The sequence below is a fragment of the Monodelphis domestica genome, chromosome 5, assembly GCF_027887165.1.
Source record: "Monodelphis domestica isolate mMonDom1 chromosome 5, mMonDom1.pri, whole genome shotgun sequence".
Lineage (NCBI taxonomy): Eukaryota > Metazoa > Chordata > Mammalia > Didelphimorphia > Didelphidae > Monodelphis > Monodelphis domestica.
Genome location: NC_077231.1, coordinates 171,684,689 through 171,708,561, shown reverse-complemented (window position 1 = coordinate 171,708,561; position 23,873 = coordinate 171,684,689). Strand labels below are relative to the sequence as shown.

General features: G+C 38.3%; 1 protein-coding gene across 1 annotated transcript in view; it reads right to left on the bottom strand.

Moving 5' to 3' along the window:
* Positions 1-23,873, bottom strand: part of SLC26A4 (solute carrier family 26 member 4) — a 62,008-nt gene that overhangs the window by 4,021 nt on the left and 34,114 nt on the right. The window contains exons 11-19 of the mRNA XM_001363561.5: positions 18,020-18,097; positions 17,785-17,880; positions 17,086-17,192; positions 14,028-14,097; positions 12,592-12,684; positions 9,528-9,623; positions 7,195-7,425; positions 4,496-4,550; positions 432-577 (exon numbers count right to left, since the gene is read on the bottom strand). Coding sequence (XP_001363598.1) covers positions 432-577; positions 4,496-4,550; positions 7,195-7,425; positions 9,528-9,623; positions 12,592-12,684; positions 14,028-14,097; positions 17,086-17,192; positions 17,785-17,880; positions 18,020-18,097 — 972 coding nt within the window. The remainder of the gene's footprint in view (positions 1-431; positions 578-4,495; positions 4,551-7,194; positions 7,426-9,527; positions 9,624-12,591; positions 12,685-14,027; positions 14,098-17,085; positions 17,193-17,784; positions 17,881-18,019; positions 18,098-23,873) is intronic.

Genomic DNA, 23,873 nt, shown 5'->3' with positions numbered 1-23,873 from the left:
CCAGACCAGACCAGGCTAGAAATTTTTTTCAAAGTCGAGATCTCCTGTATATTTGGTGAGAAGGTTCACAAAACAAGGAAGCTTTTAAAAAACCAGTAAGTTTCTTTTATTTTGTGAAGACAACCTCATTTTTCTTTCCACCTGGTCTGCAGAATGGCAAACTTTTTTTTGAAATCACTTCTGATTTGAGAGCTTCCAAATATCAAAGGATCGTAGTATTTAATTCATTTTAACTCCATTTATAAACCTGAGTTTCATATGCAGTCTTCTGCAAAGGCAATATATGACTAATTTCATATGTAAAAATGTATTTTTTAACAAATATGGGTTAAACATATTATGTTGAGTATGGGGGTCTTCTTATATACCCAATGGCTTTTTAGAAAGCTTTCTATCTCTTTTGAAGAAAGGCACAGAGATTCAATGCTTACCTTTTCCAAGATAGGGTCTTGAACAGTTTCGTTTTTAATTTGACTCTGGATGTATAGCACAGCATCATGAACAGTCAGGAAGAACATGTCCTTTACAATGTTATCTTCATAGAAGGCACATTGTTCCAGCTTTGCTATTACATGGTCTTAGAAGAAAAATTTTAAAAATTATGTTCAAGTTAAGAGGAATGAAAGAACTACAACTCCATACCATCAAAGTAGATGATTAATATCCTCTTGCTTCTGACTCCAAAAGTCAACATATACATTCAATTTGCATTCCCAGGGAAGCAAGGATATTTTTCAAACATTGACATCCTAAAAGTTTATATAGATTCAGAAGCAGCTAAGTAGTACAGAGAATTGAGAGCCACTGGAATTTGGAGGACCTGGGTTCAAATCTAGTCTCAGATACTTCCTAGCTGTGTAACTATGGACAAGTCACTTAGCCCAAATTATCTAGCCGTTAACACTCTTCTGAGTTGATATTAAGACAGAAGGTAAGGTTTTTTTTTGTTTGTTTGTTTGTTTATATAGCTTCTATGTACATAGTTGTTTGCATTTCGCTTCCTTCATTAGAAAGTGAGCTTCTTCCAAGCAAGGATCATATTTTTGCATTTCTTGGCATTTCCCCCTTCCTCTGTCCCCAGCTTAGTTAGCATAGTACTTTGCACATAAGCACTTAATAAATATTTGTTGACTGGTGATAGCCCTAAAGTAATCATTGTCTCTCACACACAAAGAACACACACACACACACACACACACACACACACACACGCACACACACACACAGACTTGAGCTGGAAAAGTAGTTATGTACTTCATGTTGAAAGATAATTAATACAATTTGTCACATGGGATGGTTCTCTGAGGAGAGGAGTGTAAGATAGGGACAGTTATCCCCAATGTTCTTTACTATATAGAGTACCAGGCCTGAAGACAGGAGGTTCTGGGTTCAGATCTGACCTCAGACACTTCCTGGACAAGTCACTTAAAACCAATTGCCTAGCTCTTACCATTTGTTTGCCTTGGAATTGATACTTGGTATTGATTCTAACACAGAATATGAGGATTTTTTAAAAAAGAACATTGGGGATAACTATGATGATGTAAGAAACAGAAGATCCCAATAAAAGCTTATTAAAAAATAAAATAATTAATCAACAAGAACTTAAGTGCTGGGGGCAGCTGGGTAGCTCAGTGGATTGAGAACCAGGCCTAGAGACGGGAGGTCCTAGGTTCAAATCCGGCCTCAGCCACTTCCTAGCTGTGTGACCCTGGGCAAGTCACTTGGCCCCCATTGCCTAGCCCTTACCACTCTTCTGCCTTGGAGCCAATACACAGTATTGACTCCAAGACTGAAGGTAAGGGTTTATTTAAAAAAGAAAAAAAAGAAGAACTTAAGTGCTTACTATGTGCCAACCACTTTAAGCTCTAAGGATACAAAGGAATGCAAAAAAAAAAATTCCTGCCTTCAAAGAGTTTACATTCTAATGGGGATAATACAACATGTAAATAGTTAAGTCTGTACAAAATACATGCAGAGTAAATGTATGTCATATGTACTATTCCAAGAGCTTACATTCTCCTAACACATAAAAGATATTTATATAATAGCTTTTACAATTCACTTCAAATACAATTCATATAATCCAATTACTCCAATAAGTCCCATAAGTCCAATCTTGATTTTACAAAGACATACTAATAATTTTTTTTCTGATTAAAAACATTTTTTTCCTCTAAGAAAACTTTTGCCTCTCCAGGTAGGTATTGTTCTCCTTTATCTACACTACATTCAATAATTCTGTATATTTGTGCAGGTGAATGTATATATTTATGTATTGGCTTTCAGTACAAATCTGGCACTTAATTATGTACTACTTTCTTATATTCTCTGCTCTGTGTGTATCTGTATATATAGAGAGGGTGGGGGATTAATCAGAGGACCTATGATCAATTCAGTGCCCGTATTCTACCTGATAAAATTGTAGCATGAAAAGGACAAATACTAAATCTGATAAGATGTTAGTGAAATATAAATAAGCTATGCCCCTGGTGACAAAATATGTAACTCAAATTTCAAGTTTGCTTTTGTAAGATTTCTTCTTCCAGAAGCATCAAGAGAATATGAAAAAAACTGTACCACTTCATAATAACTTACAATCTGCAACCCTTCTGATGCCCATTTTCACAAGCAAACTTCAGGTCTTTGTCAAGGTAAAGGGCCATATTTATTGTATATCTTCTGATGCAGTAGGAGTTGTGAATAGAGAAGGGTTGGTCTGAGTCGTTTCAACCTTCTTTCCCTACTCCCGCCCCTTCCACTATGGCCTCCAGCCCAGAGTCTCAGAACTGAGACCCAACCTACTTGGGTAGAATTCAGATAGAGCACTACCTTGAGGCCACAGACTTGGCCACTAGGTGTTGTGTGTTGAGTTTCTCTTTTCCCAGAATACTCTTTTACAGTCAGGTTCTTTTTTTGTTTGTTCATTCTTCCAATCTATGTCTTTGGACTTTATGTTAGTATTGGGCTCTGCTCATTTCTTGAGGAGGGAGATGTCTGGCTTGGTCTCTTGTCCTTTTACATTCTTCTGCCAATTTCACAATCCAGTCTTGAGCTTTGCAGGTTTTCAGTGCTCCCAAAGTACTGTGTTTAGGAAAGAAGTCTGTTCACTATTCTTCTGGTATGAGCTCTCCAAGTTCTTGATTCAAGTTTGAGTTTGTTGGCCTGTGTATGGTTGAATTTTAGTAGACACTTGCTGGACTCAGTTGTTGGTCCCATGAGAGGTTCTGCAGATTCGGAGTGATTGGACTACTGGCTCCCCTTTGGTCTGGGACATTCCTCCCCTGGTTATTCTATTGCTGGCTTTTATGCTGGGATAGAATTGAGGAGTTTTCTAGTCTCAATTGCATAGTCAAGTTTCTGGAACTCTTTTTCTTTCCTCAGTACCAAGTTAGATCTTATGCTTCCTTGAACTGTACCTTTCCATCTTAAATTGGGGACTCAGAACTGGGTAGTAAACAACAAAACTTCCAAATGACGCCTGTTCCTGCTGTCAACCCCTGGGATCTCCTTCTGCCCCAGGACTTCCTGCCTAGGTTCTCTGATTGGTGCTCCTCTTTCTTTGCTCTGTCCTCCTCACCAGACCTTAGACCTCTCTATTTTCCTAAGCTGCCTTGGGCTAGAAAAATTATTCACCCTGATTTTTTCTTAACTTTCTTCATCAGAATTCAGGCTAGCCATTTTTTATGTTGCTATGGAGGAGGTATACTGGGTGAACCAGACAAAAAATATTTCCTCTCACTTCATCATCTTGATTCCACTCTGAGACCACTAATTATTATAGTGCTTATGTATTTCTTAATCATTCAACATGAATAAAATTATGCTATTTTAAAAATGAGTTTCCTATATTATTTTATGTGACACTGACAAAGTTTTTGAGTTTCCTCCCTTTAACTCCATTTCCTTCATAGGCTCTATGATTCTTATTGCACAATTTTGCATAGTGCTATGCTTTTGTTTTCTTAACACATATGTTCATGATAGCAGAATTCCATATCCATCCTTTCCTCATAAAATATCATAAGGTTCTTGAGAGATGGGCTCAGGTCCTTTACTTCTTATATATTGCAAAAGAATAAAAATACTGTACATTGGAATCAGCATGAAATTACATATGTTGGCCTGTCTGGAGAGAGAAATATTGGCTATGGGAAAACAGAATAGAAAATTGTTCTACATCTTTCAAAGTGACTATATCCCAAGAAAAACTTCTTCATATTCAAGAAAGTTTTTCTTCAGAGAGGTGGAAGGGTTAGGGGAAAGATATCCACTTGAAGTATTTCATTTAATGGGAAGGCCATCCCTTCCCACTTTTATATTTTCTCACTGATGCAACTCAGTCAACAGAACAGGCTTCAATCCATTTCCAGTACTATTGAATGAAGAGAAAGTTGTGTATTTTCACACACAAAGTCTCCAAATTCCAAAGGGCTGGGATGAGAAGTGGCAGAAAACTCTGTGAATAAGTATATGCACGCTTAAACACACTTACCTTTAAGTGAAGCAAAGTACACATTCACATCAATTCGGTGGAATTCTTTTACAATCTGAAAAGAAAGGGGAACTTTTAATGTTGTAAATTCATACATGATTCATATGTTGGTGAATTAATATAGCCCTATTTCTGTAGCATCTAATCACTAAAGTATTACACAGCTCTAAAAAGTTCCTCAAATAAATAGGAGGATTTTGCATTGAAGCAAAGAAGTATAGCTGATGCACTAAATGTTAGGGAAGATGCAAAAAAGATCTTGGCAGGCTAGAAAACTGGTCAAAAATCTAATAAGATAAAATTTAATAAGGATAAATGCAATATCTTGCATTTAAGTTGGAGAAATACACTTCATATATATAAGATAGAGAAGTTGTTTTTTTTTTTAATAGATTAAAAGCCAAAACCTTCCTTCAGTTGGTTCATGGCTACATGTAGATATGTATGGGGGGGGAGGGGGGTTGATTTTAGTATAAAATATCTTCTTTTCTTCTCATTTCCATCAACTAATATTTGGATAGCATGATTTCTAGTTCCTTCACCATTCTGGTCATATTTTTGGAAGCTTTATAATGTGCTAATATCCTTCCCAAAATACATGGCTCAGAACTGGACACAATATTTCAAGTGTGGTATGATCAGAAAAAAGTAAAGTGGACCTATGACCTCTCTCAGTAATGAAGTTCACTTGTAAAAAGGGAGCACTTAAGAGCCTTTTCTCTTTTTCTATGGGCTTCATCTCTTCAGAAAATCCTCAGGAATAGCCAGGCAGCACAGTGGATAGAGTGCCACTAGAATCAGGAGAACATGGGTTTGGATCTGGTCTCAAACATTTCCTAGCTATGTGGCCTAGGGCAAGTCACTTAATCCCATGTAACTTAATCTTTTCTGCTCTTCTGCCTTAGAATGTATGCTTGGTATCCATTATAAAACAGAAGATAAGAATTTAAGATTAATTAAAAAAAAAAGAAAGAAAACCTTCACTTGACCCTCTCAAATTCCTCAAGTTTATCAGTCCTATAAATCTTCTTTTCACAGGCAAACTCCTAGAAAGGTCCCTTTATACTCATTGTCTTCTCTTGCCTGCCTTCCAAAGCCGGACACTGAATGAATAAATCTGATGGGCTTGTCTAGGTCTCCTTCCTTCCTGTCCTCTCGGCATCTTTTGACACAAGTGACCACATCTCCTCTTGAATATTCTCTGTCTTCAGCTTTCATGACAGTACTTTACATGATAGTTTTCCTCCTATGCCTCCTTTTAAATTTCCTTTCCATTACCCAGGTCCCACAACCTAAAAATGAATGTACCCTGAGGTTCTGTCCCAGGCTCTCATTCTTGGTAATCTCATCAGCTCTTATCAATTCTATGACCATCTTTCCACAGATGATTCCCATATCTATAGGATTGGAGAAGGGGGAGATTTGCAGCAGAGACCAAAGAGCTGCCAAAATAATCCTCTAAAACAAAGACCTGACCATGTATTTCTCCCATTCAAGGAGATTCTGTAGCTTCTTATTGTCTCTAAGATAAACTATGAATTCCCCAGCTTAACATTTTAAGTCCTTTCTAGCCAGGTTCTGCCCTGCTTTTTCAATTATTTCCCATTACTCTCCTTCACACGCCCTGCATTCCACTCGAATTTACCTACCTGCTATTTCTTTTCCTGTCTGTGTTCCTTTGCAAAGGCTCTCCCACATGCCTAAATTTTACTTCTTCCTCACTTCTGCCTCTTAGTATCCTTGGCTTCCCTTCAGGAACCAGCTCCACTTCCTTTAGGATGCCTTTCCTGATTCTCCTGCTTGTTCCTCCCATCCCTTATTAAATTATCTTGTGTTTACGTGTGTAATATGTGGTTATCCCCAGGTAGAATGTAAACTCCCTAAGGGAAGAACTATTTTTTTGGTCTTGAATCCCCAACACCTAACACATTAGAAAATATTTAATAAAACAAACTGAATTCTAGCTGACCTAGACCTTACCTCAGCTGACGGTTTCTATTACTGTAGGCTGATTGCCTGTATTTTGAGTCAAATTATCTGTTTGCCTGGATTTGAGACTTTTGCCAGTTTTGAAGCCTAATATTTGTTTTTCTCTTAATTTGTAGCCTCCCAACCTGAATTTCCCATCTCCTGTCTATTCCTGACCTCTAGTAATTCATTTCATACTCTTCAACTTGCTCCTTGACTTTCTCAATTCCTGACTTATTTCTTGTTCTGATATTTACTATTTTTCATTAGTGTCAGACCCTTTAAATTCTAGCATCTGACAACTTTTGCCCTGCCATTCATGTAAAAAATCTTTGCAGAGGCTTTGTTTCACAGAATTTTTGAGATTGATTTTTTTGTAGGTTTTTTAAAAAAATACTTTGAATTTGGAGCTTGAAAGACTTTGAGACCATCTAGTCTCTTAATTTACAAGTGAGGCAGAGAGGTCAAGTGATCTACCCAAAGTCACACAGCTAAGCAAGTTACAGGGCTGGGATATGTGAACCCGGGTTTCCAAATGCCAAAAAAGCAAAGCTATCAGAGATCCCTAGGCTCCATATCTTATGCACAGAAAAAAAAAATAGAATAATGACCAGCTCGAAGTCATTTACTTTCCCCCGGGCTCAGTACAACCAGATATTAATGAATTAGCTGGAAACTGCATGTAAGTCAATAGCTAGAATTTTTTGCATAAGAATAAGACAAAAATATACCATTCTTAGTGATCTCACTGCAACAACATCCAAGAATGACACTGCTCCAAAATCAAGGATAAGACTGTGAATGGGGACTTTAGGAACATTCACTTTGACGGGAAGTTCTGAATTCCAATCTACTCGGATCTCAACTTCTTTAGTTGGAATATCCAGGTCTTCAGGGTCTTCAGGATCTTCGTCAGGCTCAAAACCTTGATTAGTGGCACAGGCATCACTGACGATGCCATTCTAAACCAATTAGACAATTCCAAGAACAATATGTGTGAAATCAGGAATTTGCTTCCAAAGTTTGCTTCAAATAAATTTAAGGTAATAGTAATAGTAACAACACTTTAAGCAAAAGCAAAGGACTTTACATATATTATCTGATTTGACCCCTACAAGTATCATTTGCCAGGCAAGTCAAACCACTGGCATTATATCAATCACAATCTGCCTACAAGAATTAAAGGATATGAATAGGCAATTTTCAGACAAAGAAATCAAAGCTATCTCTAGACATATGGAAATATGGAAAAAATGCTCAAAATTATTATTGATCAGAAAAATGCAAATTAAAACAACTCTGAGGTACCACCTCACATTTATCAGATTGACTCATATGACAGAAAAGGGAAATGATAAATATCAGAGGGGATATGGGAAAATTGGGGCACTAATGCACCACTAGTGGAGTTGTGAACTATGTCAAAAAGACTATAAAACTGTGCATAATACCCTTTGACCCTGCAACACCACCAACTAGGTCTCTATCCCACAGAGATCAAGAATGCAATAGAGATAGCTAAGGAACCTGACCCCGGAGGCTTTGTAGTGATAGTGCCTCCAGAACATGAGTCCTTCCTCTCCCCTTGGCCCCACTGCCATCATTGAGAGGAAGAAGCACTTTGGAGAGGGTGCCTGCCTTCCTTGCCATCACCAATAGCATCAGTGGAGGACCATCAATTCCCCTTTCAGCCCAGCCATCACCCTAGGTAGCAAGCCCCATGTTCTACATCAGGGGATTTGATTTCATCAGTAGAAATGACTTTAAAAGGTGCATTACCAACCCCTTTGACCCTGGACTCTAAGAACCATGTTATTTTTCAATCTGACATGTAGTCATGAGTCTCCTTCATTAGAAAGTAAGTTTCACACGAACAAGGACTATCTTGCTTTTATGTGGGTTCCCAGTGAGTTTCATATAGTAAACACTTCATAAATACTTCTTTGTTTTTTCCTTCATTCATTTTCCCCCCATTTCACAAATGATGAAATTGGGGCCATGACAGGTTAAATAGCTTGCCTAGAGTCACATGGCTGGTAAAATGCCAAAGGCAGCATTTGAACCTAGGGCTCCCTGAGTCCAATCCAGATCTACTCCATCACTTTCCCTTTCTTCTTTCATTGTATAAAGCTAAAGCCTAGAAAGAGATTGTGAAGAGATAATGGTATAATGGAAAGAATTAATTGAGTAGGCAAGAGACTTGGATTTTCCTCTCAGTTCTTCCCCACTAGCTGTGTGACCTTAGGCAAGACTCTTTAACATAAGTTGATTTGATGAGAGTGTCTAAAGTCCTCTAAAATTCCATGATTCCAACTATTGCATTGAAAGAGAAGACCTCTCAATTCATTTATTTTGCTAAATTGACACAAGTTTTTCTTGAGAGCACTTATAGAAGGAAAGGTCCCCTAAATCCAAACTTTGTGCCTTCTATAGATATAAAAAAAAAACAAAGAGCAGAAGAGCCAGATAATTCTAGATTTAGAAGACCATATGCTAGATTTCACCAAAAGAAACACCAGCAAGATAATGAGTAAGATAATCAGGAATTTTGTGGAGATCTGAGCATTATAGACTCTTAGAATTTGGAGCGATCTGAGATTATCTAATACAATCCCATATTTTTTTAAGATAAAGAAACAGCAAACAAAGAACCAGAGAGATAAAATCACTTGCCCAATGTCATACAGCTGGTTTGTAACTGAGTCTGGTGTAAAGTCCTAGTTTCTTAATCTTAGATTTGTGCTCTATCTAGTGTACCAATTTAACCCACATTGTGAGAGATCTGATGCTAAGACAAATTTATTTTTCTATCTCTGTGTACCTTCCATCAACAATAAAGTTTAGAAATGAGATGGACATTCTTTTATGATGAAACATTTCACCCTAAATTCCCAGGGAGGCAATCTGCCTTTGTTCAAAACCTTAGGCCAGGTGTTCTGTTTGTTTGTTTGTATGACATGTGAATGTAAGCATCTGGTTGCCAAAATGGTTCAATTTTAATTTCAGTCATTCAACATGTGTTCAGAAATGCAAGTGAGGAGAAGAAAGAAAAATACATTTTTACCTTTGTTGCTCGAAGCTGTCCCTTTTTGATAAGCTTCTGTATCTTCCTCAGTGCTTTGAGCCTTTTATTATACACTCGAACTGCATCAAATCCAACCTTTGAAAAGAAGCAAGTTAAAACATCTGGATTGTAATTTTTATAAATTCAATTTAATACTCAAATTTATAAAGAGCTAAATCAGTTATACAAAAAATCAAGCCATTCTCCAATTGCCAAATGGGCAAGGGACACGAACAGGCAGTTTTCAGCCAAAGAAATCAAAACCATTAACAAGCACATGAAGAAGTGTTCTACATCTCTTATAATCAGAGAGATGCAAATCAAAACAACTCTGAGGTATCACCTCACACCTAGCAGATTGGCTAACATGACAGCAAAGGAAAGTAATGAATGCTGGAGGGGATGTGGCAAAGTAGGGACACTAATTCATTGCTGGTGGAGTTGTGAACTGATCCAGCCATTCTGGAGGGCAATTTGGAACTATGCCCAAAGGGCGACAAAAGAATATCTGCCCTTTGATCCAGCCATAGCACTGCTGGGTTTGTACCCCAAAGAGATAATGGACAAAAAGACTTGTACAAAAATATCCATAGCTGCGCTCTTTGTGGTGGCAAAAAATTGGAAAATGAGAGGATGCCCATCAATTGGGGAATGGCTGAGCAAATTGTGGTATATGTTGGTGATGGAATACTATTGTGCTAAAAGGAATAATAAAGTGGAGGAGTTCCATGGAGACTGGAACAACCTCCAGGAAGTGATGCAGAGCGAGAGGAGCAGAACCAGGAGAACATTGTACACAGAGACTAATACACTGTGGTATAATCGAAGGTGATGGATTTCTCCATTAGTGGCAATACAGTGATCCTGAACAACTTGGAGGGATCTACGAGAAAAAACACTATCCACATTCAGAGGAAAAACTGTGGGAGTAGAAACACAGAAGAAAAACAACTGCTTGATCACATGGGTTGAGGGGATATGATTGGGGATGTAGACTCTAAAGGAACATCCTAGTGCAAACACCAACAGCATGGAAAAAGGTTCTGATCAAGGTCACATGTAATAGTGGAATTTCACGTGGAATATGGGAGGGTCGGGGGAGGGGAGGGAGGGAAATAATATGATTATTGTAACCAAGGAATAATGTTCTAAATTGACTAGTTAAATAAAATTTTAAAAAAAATTCAATTTACCATGCTTTTATTAAGCATGTATTGTGTTCCAGGCTAGACTCCTTTCAAGGAGAAAACATTTTACTAGGGGTAAGGAGAGTGCAACATGTACACAGATAAGTCAATTAAAGATAGAAAAACAAGTACAAAGTAGTTGGAAAACTAACAACTGGGGGAATCAAGAAAAGATCTCTTACAGAAGTTGGCACTTGTACTGAGCCTTGAAGGAAGTTGTGGGTTTTATGAGGTAGGAGTGAGAAAAGAGGTCATTTCAGGCCTGGGGTTAGTGCAAGATAGCTAGAAATGGGAAACAGCCTGTTCAAAGGTGCAGGGGTGGGAGATGGATGTTGGTACAATGAGTAATCCAGTTGGACTAGACACCACAGAGCGTCTGAGGGGGAGTGATGTGTAATCAGTCTGAAGAGATCAACTGGAGACAGATTGTGAAGGGTTTTAAGTGCCAAACAGATGGGTTTGCATTTTGTCCTGGAGACAAGAAGGAATCACAGAAGCTTCATGAGTGAGGGAGGAGCAACATGGTCAGATCTATTTTTTAGGAATATCATTTTGGAAGCTATTGGGGGGGGGGGGTTAGAGAGGGGAAGTGTTAGTTGAAGGGAGCCCAATGAGGAGATTCTTGCAATAGTGTAAATGAGAGATAGCATATGTGGAGAGAAAGGGATGGATACAGGAAACGTGGAGACAAGAGTAACAAGATGGCACCTGAGCTCTGCTGAGATTAGGAAAATGATAGGGCATCCAGATGAAAAACAGAAGTTCAGAAGAGGTGGGCTCAATATTTGGGAATCAGGGACAGCTGGGTAGCTCAGTGGATTGAGCGTCAGGCCCAGAGATAGGCGGTCCTGTGTTCAAATCTCACCCCAGACACTGCCTAGCTGTGTGACCCTAGGAAAGTCACTTGACCCCCATTGCCTAGCCCTTTCCACTCTTCTGCCTTGGAACCAATACAAAGTATTGATTCTAAGACAGAAAGTAAGAGTTTAAAAAAATATTTGGGAATCTTCCACATTGAGATGAGAGTTGAATTCAAGTGGGGTTTCTGAGATCAAAAGGAGATTATTTTGAAGGAGTCAGTAGTGAAAAGAAAAAGAAGGTCAAGGACATAACCCCAATGGGTCTCTTGCACAGGGGCAGAACATAGATATTGATCCTGAAAAAGTCTGCCAAGATATGCTTCAAAAAGGTAGGAAGAGACGTGTGATGAAAACACTGAAAGGATCTCTCATGCTACCAAAATCAAGAATGATGAGACCTAGAAAATGGTCATTAGATTTAGTAATAAAGAGATCATTGGTGACCTTGAAGAGCAGTTTTACAAAGAAGCAGAGATGGAAACCAGAAAACAAGAAGTTGAGGAATGGGAAGTGAGAAAGTAGGAATAAAGAGTTTTTATTATATTTATTTTTCTAATATTTAAAATAATGTTTTTTCCATGGCTACATGATTCATGTTGTCGCCCTCCCTTCTTTCCTCCTTCCTGGAACTGACAAGCAATTCCACTGGATTATACATGTATTATCACTCAAAACCAATGAAGAGTTTTTAAATGAAATTAGCTTGAAAGGACCAAATGATTTTTTTTAAGAATGGAAGAAATGTGGGCATATTTAAAGGAAGAAGGAAGGATCCAGTCGATAAGAAGAGTGTGAAAATTAAAGAGAGAGCATGATTAATGGGGCAAGATGTCTTGTACTACTTAACATTGAGGTTATTTAAATTGTCATTAGCTGTTCATCTGATGTTACCTGAGGGTAGGGATTTTGTGTTGGTGGATTTTTTTTAAACACTATCCCAATATCAAGCACACAATAAATAGTTGATGAAAGAACAATCAAAGGAAGTAAAATAATTTCCAATGACACACTACTTACTGTGGATTTGAGGCATTTTTTAAAGCCATCAATATTGCCATAAAAAATAGGACTATAAAAGCTAACAATCTTCACTCCTTCGGGTTCATCAACCTGTAGTTTGGAGAGAAAAGTATTTCTGTAATTAATTAATTTCTATCCTTATACACTTATTTTAAGAGCCTTGGGAACTTTCAAAAACAAAACTCTACAAATACTCCGGAGCATGGAAAGTGTTTCATTTCCTTGCATGGGAAGTTTTTAAGTTTGTTTTTATTTGCATCTGCAGAATAGCTACTTGTTGGTTGTGTCAAAGATCTTTTAAAATATTTACACTGGGATCCTGAACAATTCGGAGGGATTTACGAGAAAAACCACTATCCACATCCAGAGGAAAAACTGTGGGAGTAAAAACACCGAAGAAAAACAACTGCTTGAATACATGGGTTGAGGGGGATATGATTGGGGATGTAGACTCTAAATGATCATCCTAGTGTAAACATCAACAACATGGAAATAGGTTCTGATCAAGGACACAAGTAAAACCCAGTGGAATTGTGTTTCAGCTATGGGAAGGGGTGGGGGAGGAGAGGGAGGGAAAGAATCTGATTCTTGTAATCAAGGAATAATGTTATAAATTGACTAAATACAATTTTCTAAAAACAAAAATAAATAAATAAATAAAACAGATAAAAATATTTACACTGGCACCAATAAATATTATCCAATTCATTAGATAAATGAAGAAAACGAGTCCTAGTAACACTTGTAGGAATCTTTCACTTATCTTGGGGGTTACAACACAACATAACTGACAAACCAAATAGCATTCAGAGTTTAAGTAAAAGACTTTTAGAGATCATCTAGTTAAAAACTCTCTAATATTAGAGATCAGGAAATAGAATCATATAACTGAAGAACCGGAAGCAGTCTTAGCAACCATCTAATTGAATTCAAAACCAAAAGGAATCCCTACTATAATGAACCAGAGAAATTATCTTCTAGTCTCTACATAAAACCTCCAAAGCATAGGGAGTTCTTGAAGTGGCCCAGTCTACTTTTGGACAGTTCTAGTTAGGACATTTTTCCCAATATAAAGCTAAATTAGCTTCATTGAAACTTCTATGCAATGCCCATGGAGGCCTAGGAAGGGAAATGATTTGGCCAAGATTGCATCAAGTGAATCAATAAATTAGTAGAAGTCGGCCTCTTGATTTCTACTTCAATTCTCTGCCTCCACAGACCATCCTGTCTACAAATCATAGGAGCTCGCCATAAAGGCTCCCTGGACATCCCTTTAAAAAATTCCTGAGAAAGCTTATTGGATGCATTAGAAAACAAAGTTGTTCATCAGGTAGAAGTTACCTGAAGTGCATGCCTAGGAACTTTGGTGAGAGTAAGTAGTCCTGGAAAGTATTCATCCCATGAACCCAATGGCGAAGATCACAGAGACTTACATTTTTGTAATCCTTGGTGCTTTTGTAGAGGTCTGTGCCAGGGACATTTCCAAGGTCATTCCATGAGGGACTAAGGAAAAGAAAATTACGTTCAAGGTACTTTGTCACAGGTAAACTTTGGAATGAAACATCTATTGGCCAACCCTCGAATAACCAGGCAGTAAAGAGCTCATTTTTTGTGTAATTTAAGATTCAGACTTGGCTGCTGAAGGTTGAAGCTTTTCCTTATCTCCAACTCTGAACCAAACATCTGGGGAGAGGGCATAAGGCAGGGGAGATACAACATCTCAGTTCTTTGTGACTGGGAGAAAGAATGGATTCCCTCTTGTTACCCTGTGAATTATACTTCCAGATCCCCACTAAAGTCAGCCTCTGCTATCTCACAGCAGTGAGTCAGTAGCCAAAGTTCTTGAAGTTTCTTCCATTAGAGAGGGAACTGTCAAGCCATAAGAGGGGAGGATTATAAATGCAGAGCTAGGTGATCCTTAGATGTCATTCAGCTCAACTACCTCATTTCACAGTTGAGGTAAACTGGCACCTTGGAAAGAGAAGTAACTTCACAAACAACAATATGGCTTGAGAAGGGATTCAAACCCACATCCTCCTGATTTCAGGTCTCAGGCTCTCTCCACTATAGTATGTGCTTTTTAGACCTATTTTTTATAGCTTTTTAAAGCTATTAAAACAGAAAAGTTTTGAGGATGGGACTAGCAATAGATTAGGTCTGTCCTTTGATGACTAGCCTAGCTAAGTCAAAGAAAACAGAAGGTTAGCCAACAGATCAAGGATTTCTTTTTTGTACACAGCAGTAATGACCACCCCACTGAGTCATTGTACTATAATCTATGTTAGGAGAACAAGTACCCACAATGACAATATCAGATTTTTAAAAATGTATATTTAAATGAATAGTATTTATCCCCATTTTACACATGAGGAAACTGATGCTTGGAGAGGTTAAATTACTTGCCCAAGGTCACAGAGCTGGAAAGTATATGAGGCTGGATTTAAACTCAGGTTTTCCTAACTCAAAATCTAGTACTCTATCCAATAGGCTACTTATTTAGCACTCAAATGTGTGATATGTTTTATGTATGTTAACTCATTTGATTCTTAAGACAGCTTCTGTAAGTTGATGATATTATTATCTCAATTTTTCAGATGAGGAAAGTAAGAGAAGTCTGAAAAGTGCTGATGGTAATGATTCCTATCTATGATGTTCTTTCTGTCCCTGATTTGGAGTCAGTCAACCTACCTGGGACACAGGCAACCTTGAGCAAGTCTTTTAGCCTTTTCTCATTCTGATTCTTCATGTATAAAATGGGAGACTTGTTCAAGATGGCTTCTAAGGTCGCTTCCAGAGATAGATCTATGATCCTTCTGCTTATCTTTCTATCCAGACTCAACTTTTACCTCTTTCCCCAATCACTCCAGGCTGATGGCTCTCTCCTTTTGGCACTTTTTATCCCTAAAATTTCCTTGCCACTTAGTATAAGCTACCTTTTAGTCTTTCCTTTTCTTTCCTTTTCATCTTTCTTCCTTCTTTCCTTCCTCTTGTCTTTTTTCTTCCTTCCTCTTGTCTTTTTTCCTTTCTTTTTCTTTCTCTCTCTCTCTCTCTTCCTGCCTTCCTTCTTTCTCTTATCTCTTCCTTCTTTCCTTCCTTTCTTAACTACTTACATTTGGGGAATGACTTCTATTTTTATTTATCTAAATCAATTTTTTACATAGTTTGAAAAATCTTATCTAAGAAATTTGCTGAAAAAAATATTTTCTCACATAACTGTTTCCTTTATAATCTGAAAAGACCAGAAACAGATTTCAAGCCTTCTATTTCTAGTTCTCTTTTCTATCAGCTGGACTATGGATTTTCTGGCCCTTTTACTATCAGATAAATTCCATGATTTGTCATGTGTGACGAGGGGCAGATAATAAATGCAATTCTCAAAGAAAGAGGATTCTGTTTTGTATTCTTTCAACAATGGACCCAGTGGATCAGCATTATAATTAGTGGAAATTAAATCCCATGTCAAAGAGAGGTAGTGCTCCTTACTGGCTAAACGCCCAGGTTGAGATCAGCATCTGCCATAGACCACAAGTTTTCCTTTTAGTTTACTCTGTTCTGTAGTAGCAATCCTTTAGCTTGAAGCCCATGATCAAATTACATTATAAATAAACAAATGAAAATCAAAAGAATTATGGGGGTCTAGAATCCTAGAACTAGATTCTTCCTTGGTTGGTGTCTGAGATTTCACTTAACAGCAAATTAGATACTCTTGGAGGCACATTAGTCCTTGGAGGTCCCTTAGCAACCATTTAGTGCAGGACAGTAATAAATATGCTAATATAATAAGCATACTATGCTTAGAGGGCATACTGGTGTGCTAGGTAGAGGAAGCACACCAGACCTGGACAGATGCAAGAGGCTGGTGTTGGGCCAAAAACATCCCACAGTCACCCTGGCCACAAGGATAAGGTGGGGAGAATCAGAAGAGGCTGATAGTGAGGAATCTGTTTTTATTGGAGAATTTGAATGCAAGAAGGCTCATCTCCCCTTTAAGCCAAACAGAGCAGGCACTTAACAGTCTCTCGGAACCAAAGGAAAAAGACGAGCCCAGGTCCTTTACCTTTTCCTCAAAATTTTTTCTTTTCTATTACTTTAGCCTTCAGTGATGCTCTCTTGGAGCTCTCTCCAAGTATGTACACTTTATAGAAACACACTGACTGCTTGTACCGGCGGTATATTTGTTGTAACAGATTTGGCAGAATTGAACAAATGATTTTTTCCCTCCTTCTGCCTCCAACCCTTGTTCAAAATCCTGCAGCTCTCCATTGCTGAACTAGGAACATGCCAAAGAAGAGACCACAAAATACATCCCGAATCCTTTGCCATTTTAGGTATCCTCTAGTTTCCCAGGCATTGTACATATAGGAAGCAGTTCCTATACCATGTGGAAAGTATTTCCTACTTTATAGGAAGGAGTTTTTCCAGTATTTATCAACACGCAGGAGGAATCACTTTGGAAGGGCTGTAGAAAAATTTCTCTTTCATATTACTCACAACTGAACTCTCAGGACCACAGTCAGTAATCCAAAGAGAAGGCCAGCGAGCAGACCGAGGTCAAGCCCCAGGATGATGGACGCTATGCATGTAAACACCCAGATGACCTAGGGAAGCACATGAAAGCAGAGATGTTATAACCCATCCATTAAAGGGAAAATAAATCCAGGCTGTGAAAGAGAAAAGTCAGATAAAATAATGAGATCAATTGCCAAATAGAAGGAGCGACTCCACTCGTGCCCCATCACTGCCAATCTTGTCCTGGTTTTTCCCCTCTTTTAAATCATTTGTATGAAATGGGAGGTGACCTTTCAAAGGAAGCATTCCCAATCATTGTGTGAGTTACAGCATAACTAAAAAGGATTCGGCTGTTCCCCCTTTTAAGTGCTTCATAGAGGAACTGGGGTCATTTTGGAGTTGTAATCAAGATGCCTTTTTGACCTTCTGGTGTCAGATTTATGGTTGCTTAGAGCTAAGAGTTTCTGTGTCTTATACAAGGCTCCCTCCCAGTGGAAACAGATTTTTCCCAGGAGCTCAATTTAATATGTACATAGGGAACACTGCAGAAGCACAGCACACACAAGACTTTTCACTTCTTTGGGCTTCGTCTTGCCATTTTTGAGGCGGGTCCAACTTAGCGGGGAGGGTATACTCAGACCTAAGACGAAATTTAGAGGAAACGAGCAACCTGGGACTTACAGCATCAATCTTATTCTGCCTCCATAGACGAGGAACATCACACACTTGCATAAACATTCCTTTCAGGTTGGCAATGACAACGGCTGCCAAGACAGACTGCCAAGAGAGAGAGGGAAAGCCATGTTATTCATGATTTTTTCCCATCATGATTATTAAATCTCTTCTTATTTCTCCCTTGTTACAAACCAATGACAGGAAAATTGTGCAACCAACATGCCAAAATGTAGTGTCATACCTTTTGCAAGGGTTCTAGCAGCTTCCCCAAAGCCACAATCGCAATCAGTACAATCAGGGCTGAGATGATGCCAGCAACCTGAAAGAGTGTTGACATGAATATATATGATTTTATTTTTCTACTCAATGCCCAAAGTCACTACAAACAATAGTCTTGGGAGATGCCCGATGGGCATCTTTCTAGACAAGGAAGATATTTTATAAACATTGAATGACAGGAATGTACAGAGTATTATTGGCCCATCAGACACTAAGCAAATATTGACCTGATGGGCAGCAAGGTGGCACAGAGGATATAGAGCACCAGCCCTACAGTCAGGAAGACTCATTTTCCTTCATTCAAATCTGGCTTCAAACATTTCCTATCCACGTGATCCTGGACAAGCCACTTAACCCAAGCCACTTAAGCCTGTTTGCCTCAGCTTCCTTATCTATAAAATGAGCTGGAGAAGGAAATGGAAAACTACTCCAGAATCTTTGCCTGGAAAACCCCAAAAGGGGTCATGAAGAATCAGAGACATCTGAAAATTATTGAAAAAAATTTTTTTCTGAAATGAATTTAAAAAATAACAAAAGCAACAACAACAATAATAATAGTTTAAGACCCAGAGCAGCATAGTGAATAGTGAAATAAGAAAAACCTGGATTCAAATCCTCCTTACAAGCCATGTGATACAGTAGAAAGAAAGGATATTGGTTCCAGAGTAGTTGGAGTCAGTTCTCATCTACTACCTGTGTGATTTTGATCAAGTCACTTATCCACATTGGGCCTTAGTTTTCATCAATTAGAAAACAAAGAGGTTCAAGTAGATAGCCTCTAATGTATTTTCCAGTTATAGTCATGTGACCAAGAACTCCTTAAAGTAGTGGCTATATGACCCTAGGCAAATCACTTTACAATTCCTTTTTTTGGTCATTTTTTCAGTTGTGTCTGACTTTTCATGACCCCTTTTGGGGTTTTCTTGGCAAAGATACTGGAGTGGTTTGCTATTTCCTTCTCCAGCTCATTTTACAGATGAGGAACTGAGGCCAACAGGGTTAAGTGACCTGCCCAGGGTCACACTGTCAGGAAGTATCTAAGACCAGGTTGAACTCAGGTCTTCCTGACTCCAGGCCTGATGTTCGATCCACTGTGCCACTTTGTTGTCTTCTCTACATCTTTAAGACTTTGCATCTCCAAGACTCATAAATTGCCAATCTATATGATATTAGAATTGATTATAAGACTATAGATTTAAAGCTGCATGTACCCTCATTTTACAGATAAAAAAAATTTAGGCACCGAGGGATTAAGCAATTTGCCCAGTCATATAGCAGCAAAAATGGAATTTGAATTTGAATTCTTTTACACCAAATCCCACAAGCCTTTGACCAAACCATACCTACATGTTAAGTTCCTCTACTAAAATCAGATATCTGAACATCACCATCACTACCATTATCATCATCATCATCACCACCACCACTGCCATCATCATTATCACCATCACCACCACCACTATCATCATCATCATCACCACCACCGCCATCATCATTATCACCATCACCACCACCACTATTATCATCATCATCACCACCACCACTGCCATCATCATAACCACCACTATCATCATCATCATCACCACCACCACTGCCATCATCATAACCACCACTATCATCATCATCATCACCACCACCACTGCCATCATCATCACCATCACCACCATCATCATCATCATCACCACCACCACTGCCATCATCATCATCATCACCACCACTATCATCATCATCATCATCATCATTATCACCACCACCACCACCACCACTATCATCACCACCACCATCATCATCATCATCACCACAACAATAACAAAATTTCGCACTTTCTGGAGCAATTTTTCCTTCTAATCTATTTGAACCAATAAGAATATTTACCATCCTTATTACAGATACAAAGAGTTCTGTATCATTTGTTCATAAAAATGCAATGTTGAGGAGGGAACATGTTTTCTATTTCCTCTGCAAAATCCCACAGGGGCTCTTAGAATGTCTTCAGCACATAACAATTATACAGGAAATGTTGCTATGAATTAGTGAACTTTACCAGGGCTCTGAGCATAATAGACACTTGCAAAGCTTTACCTTCTCTGTCATGAAAAGCTTTCTTGAAGTTGAAAAAGAGTTGGGAGAGAAGTTGAGGACATAGGGGTAGATATCCACCAGTTTAGACAGCGGGGTCTAAGCAGAGGTGAAGAAATAGAAAGTCTGAAAGAAAAGGAGATAGGGAAACTAGACACAAAACAATCAGAAGGAAAGAAGCCAGAAAGGTGGTATCTACTTCCAGGTTTTCACATTAAAAGAGGTAGATAAAGGGGAATTACAGAGTTAGAAAAGTAGAAAATCTAAGGAGGTTTCCAATTTTCTACCTGAAAAATTTGTGCTAGAATTGAACTCAGGACCATTGCAATACACTATTATGGATATTATGAATTGGGCTAAATTTGTCTTTGGCATGACCACCAACTTTGGGTTCTTTTATCCCCTCCATAAAATCCCTTCTCCACTCCCTACATCTTCATGCTTTTTTTATTTAGCCTCTTCTTCTTCCATGACCTCTTTCATTTTTTTCAGCAAAGGTCATATCAATCATTTATATCATAGAATGAATTTAAACTAATGTGATACTTTCCCAGAAATAGGAGGATTTAATCCTTCTCTCTAATTAGAGGGAGCTAGGTGACACATTGAATAGAAAGTTAGACTTGAAGTCAAGCCCCTTAGAAACTTACTAGCTGTGAGTCCCTGGACTAGTCCTTTAACCTGTGTTAAAGGACTCTCTCAAGGTTATTGTGAGGATTAAATGAGATGATATTTCTAGTGTTTAGCAAAGTGCCTGGAACATAAAATTTTCCCTCCTGATTATTTTCAGTTTTCGTGTCTTGCTAAAGGACCTGCAAATATCAACTAAAAGATCAAAGTAGTGAGATTTGGAGGTGTGTGTGTGTGTGTGTGTAAGAACCTCCCCAAAGTCCTTGAAATCACACTATGTAGGAAGCTCCCTACACATAAGGACTATACCTATAAGAAAGGCGAGTTTGTTGATTCTATTCTTTATATATGTTCTGATAGGAAAGTGGGCTAATAAAAGTGTGTTACAGTTGGTAAGTCAACCAATCTTAAGATGGTTTGTTTGAATTGAGATTTAGAAACAGAAAATTATTAAGAAATTTGGCCATTATTATTAAAGTTAGATAAGATAACATCTATAAAGGACTCTAAAAATTTAAGGCAATATAAATATGCTAGACATTTATTATTATGATTACAGCCCACAAATTTTGGAAGAAATATGTAAATATAAAAATATTTTGTCTTAAGTCATTTTGGAAGGTAAAAATCATAGAGAACAGAATAAAAATGGGAGAGAAAGAAATGGATTTGCATGTTATATTATACAATATAGAAATGTCCTACACTAGTTAAAATCCATCAACGATGGAGAATATATACATAGCTAAGTGGACAAAACGCTGGATATGGAAATCAGAAGACCTGGTTTTGAATTCTGCCTCAGATACTTACTAATTAATAATAATTATTGTGTAATAATACAAATGTATAATAATAATGATTCCAACATATGATTGTGGGAAAGGAATTAAATCTCTAGAGCCTCAATTTCTTCCTCTGAAAAGAATGGGGGTAATAATACTTACACTATTTACTTCTTGGGGGTTATTATGAAAAAGAAGCTTGGTAAACTTTCAAACTGCTATATAAATGTAAATTATTATCAGTAACCAACAAATTAGATTGCATATGAATGTGTATGCAATTCTGTTCTCTCCCTTGTTAGTCAATGGTAAGGGGTGTGCAGAAACTTGGTAAAAATGACAATTATGCTTCTGTTAACTCTTTTGTTCCAAAGAGCAACCATGGGGCAGGTGGGTGGCTCAGTGGATGGAGAGCCAGGCAAAGATATAGGAGGTCCTGGGTTCAAATGTAATCTAGCTGTGTGGCCCTAGGCAAGTCACTTAACCCCATTGCCTAGCCCTTACCTCTCTTCTGCCTTGGAACCAATACATAATACTGATTCTAAGATAGAAGATAAGGGGTTAAAAAAAAAAGAACATTTCATGATACAACAATTCATTTAACCATTAGATTTGAGAAGGGAAACATAAACAGAGTCACACAAAAGAGATCCACTGGTTGCCGATGGATATGAGACAGCTCTTTAGCCAGACCTAAGCAAGCCCAGCTGGGAGGGGATGGATAGAAGAAAGTCTAGCAAAGCAAAGGTCTAGGCTGGAGGAGGCTCTTCGGGAGACACTGAGTCCCGGCTCACCAGGTCCCGGTCCATGCATTCAGCCTCTACACCTCAGCCCTTTGTGTATATTTCAGTAATTAAATCTGGAACAATATCTAAGCTTGTTTCATTCCTCATTCCTTGAGGGCTGGCCTTCTCCATGGCTGACTATAATACACACCTGTGCAAGCGAGCGAGCGAGGGGATATTACCTTACAGGAACACTACTATCGCTCAGAGCTCTTGCCAGGCGAGGGCGGCTTCCCCAGGACGTTAGCACTGGAGGCAGCTGCCCAGTCTCGTTTGTGCCTAGAAGCACGCAGCAGCAAGGAAGGAAAAGGCAGCAAGCAATTTTGGCTTTACTGTCAGTGGACCACACGGTCCAGAGAGCATGCTGTATGTAGTCCCTTTGAAATACAATGCTCTGGATTGATATGTAATAAGAGAACTGATTGTGTCGTGCCAGCCCCAAGAAATGCTGTAGGATCAGGGACAAAGAAGTGTGATTAAGGGCTGAAAAGGACCTCAGAGGCTATTCCTCCTTTATTTTAAAGAAGAGGAAACTGAGAGACAAGGAAATAAAGTGACTTGCCGAAGGTCACACGATTAAGTCCATGTCCCTTGTAAAATGAGGGGCACTTTTAATTCATTAAGTTCCAGATGAGATTAGAACCCAGGACCTCTGTTCAGAAGTAGTATAATTCTAAATAGCTCTTAACATATCCGTGGCCAGGTTCATCTTTTCCCTAGTAGATTTATAAGCTCCTTGAGGACAGGGATTATTTCATTTCTGCCTTTGTTGCCAAATGTAGTCTATTTAGTAATGCCCAGTACAATGCTTGCTTAGCACATGGTAGGTGCCCAATAAATTCTTGTTGAATGAATGAATCCTTTATCTAAAACGAGTCTAGTAAACTTCACTTAACTCCAGTAAAACATTTCTATTTCCTGGATTGTGCCATATTATTTTTCATGTTCCCTCAGGGCTAGAGACTCATGTCCCTAATGACAATCAAACATTTCAGGCACAAAAACTCAAAAGCTGAGGCAAAAGAAGAAAGGAAAATGTTAAAAATAACTTCTTAAGTTCAGGGGGAAAGCTCCCACAGTCTTCCAACCCTGATACGAAGATCCTTTTTATAAGAAGAAAAAGAATTAAGGGAGACTTGTCTCCAGGCAAATAGCAAAAACATATTTATAAGTGTTAGGATTTAGAAAATATTTTCTCCAAAAAGCCCTGCAAGGTAGGTAGTAAAAGGATTTTTATTCCCATTTTAAAAGGGAGAAAACTGAGGTTTAAAGCAAATTTGCTGGATTTTTTTCACCACCCTGAAAGAAAGAGGGAAAGAGAAAGAAAGAAGCAAGGAAGGAAAGAAGAAAGGAAGGAAAATGAAAGAAAGAGAAATAAAAAAGAAAGTGCATTTTGCAGATGAGGGAATTTAGGCTTAAAGAGATTAAATAACCGCAGGTCACAAAGTTAGTAAATGTCAGGGCTGGGTCTCAAATAATCCAGATTTCCTGGCTCCAAGTCCAGAACTCTTTCCACTACACCAGCCATGCTGCCTTA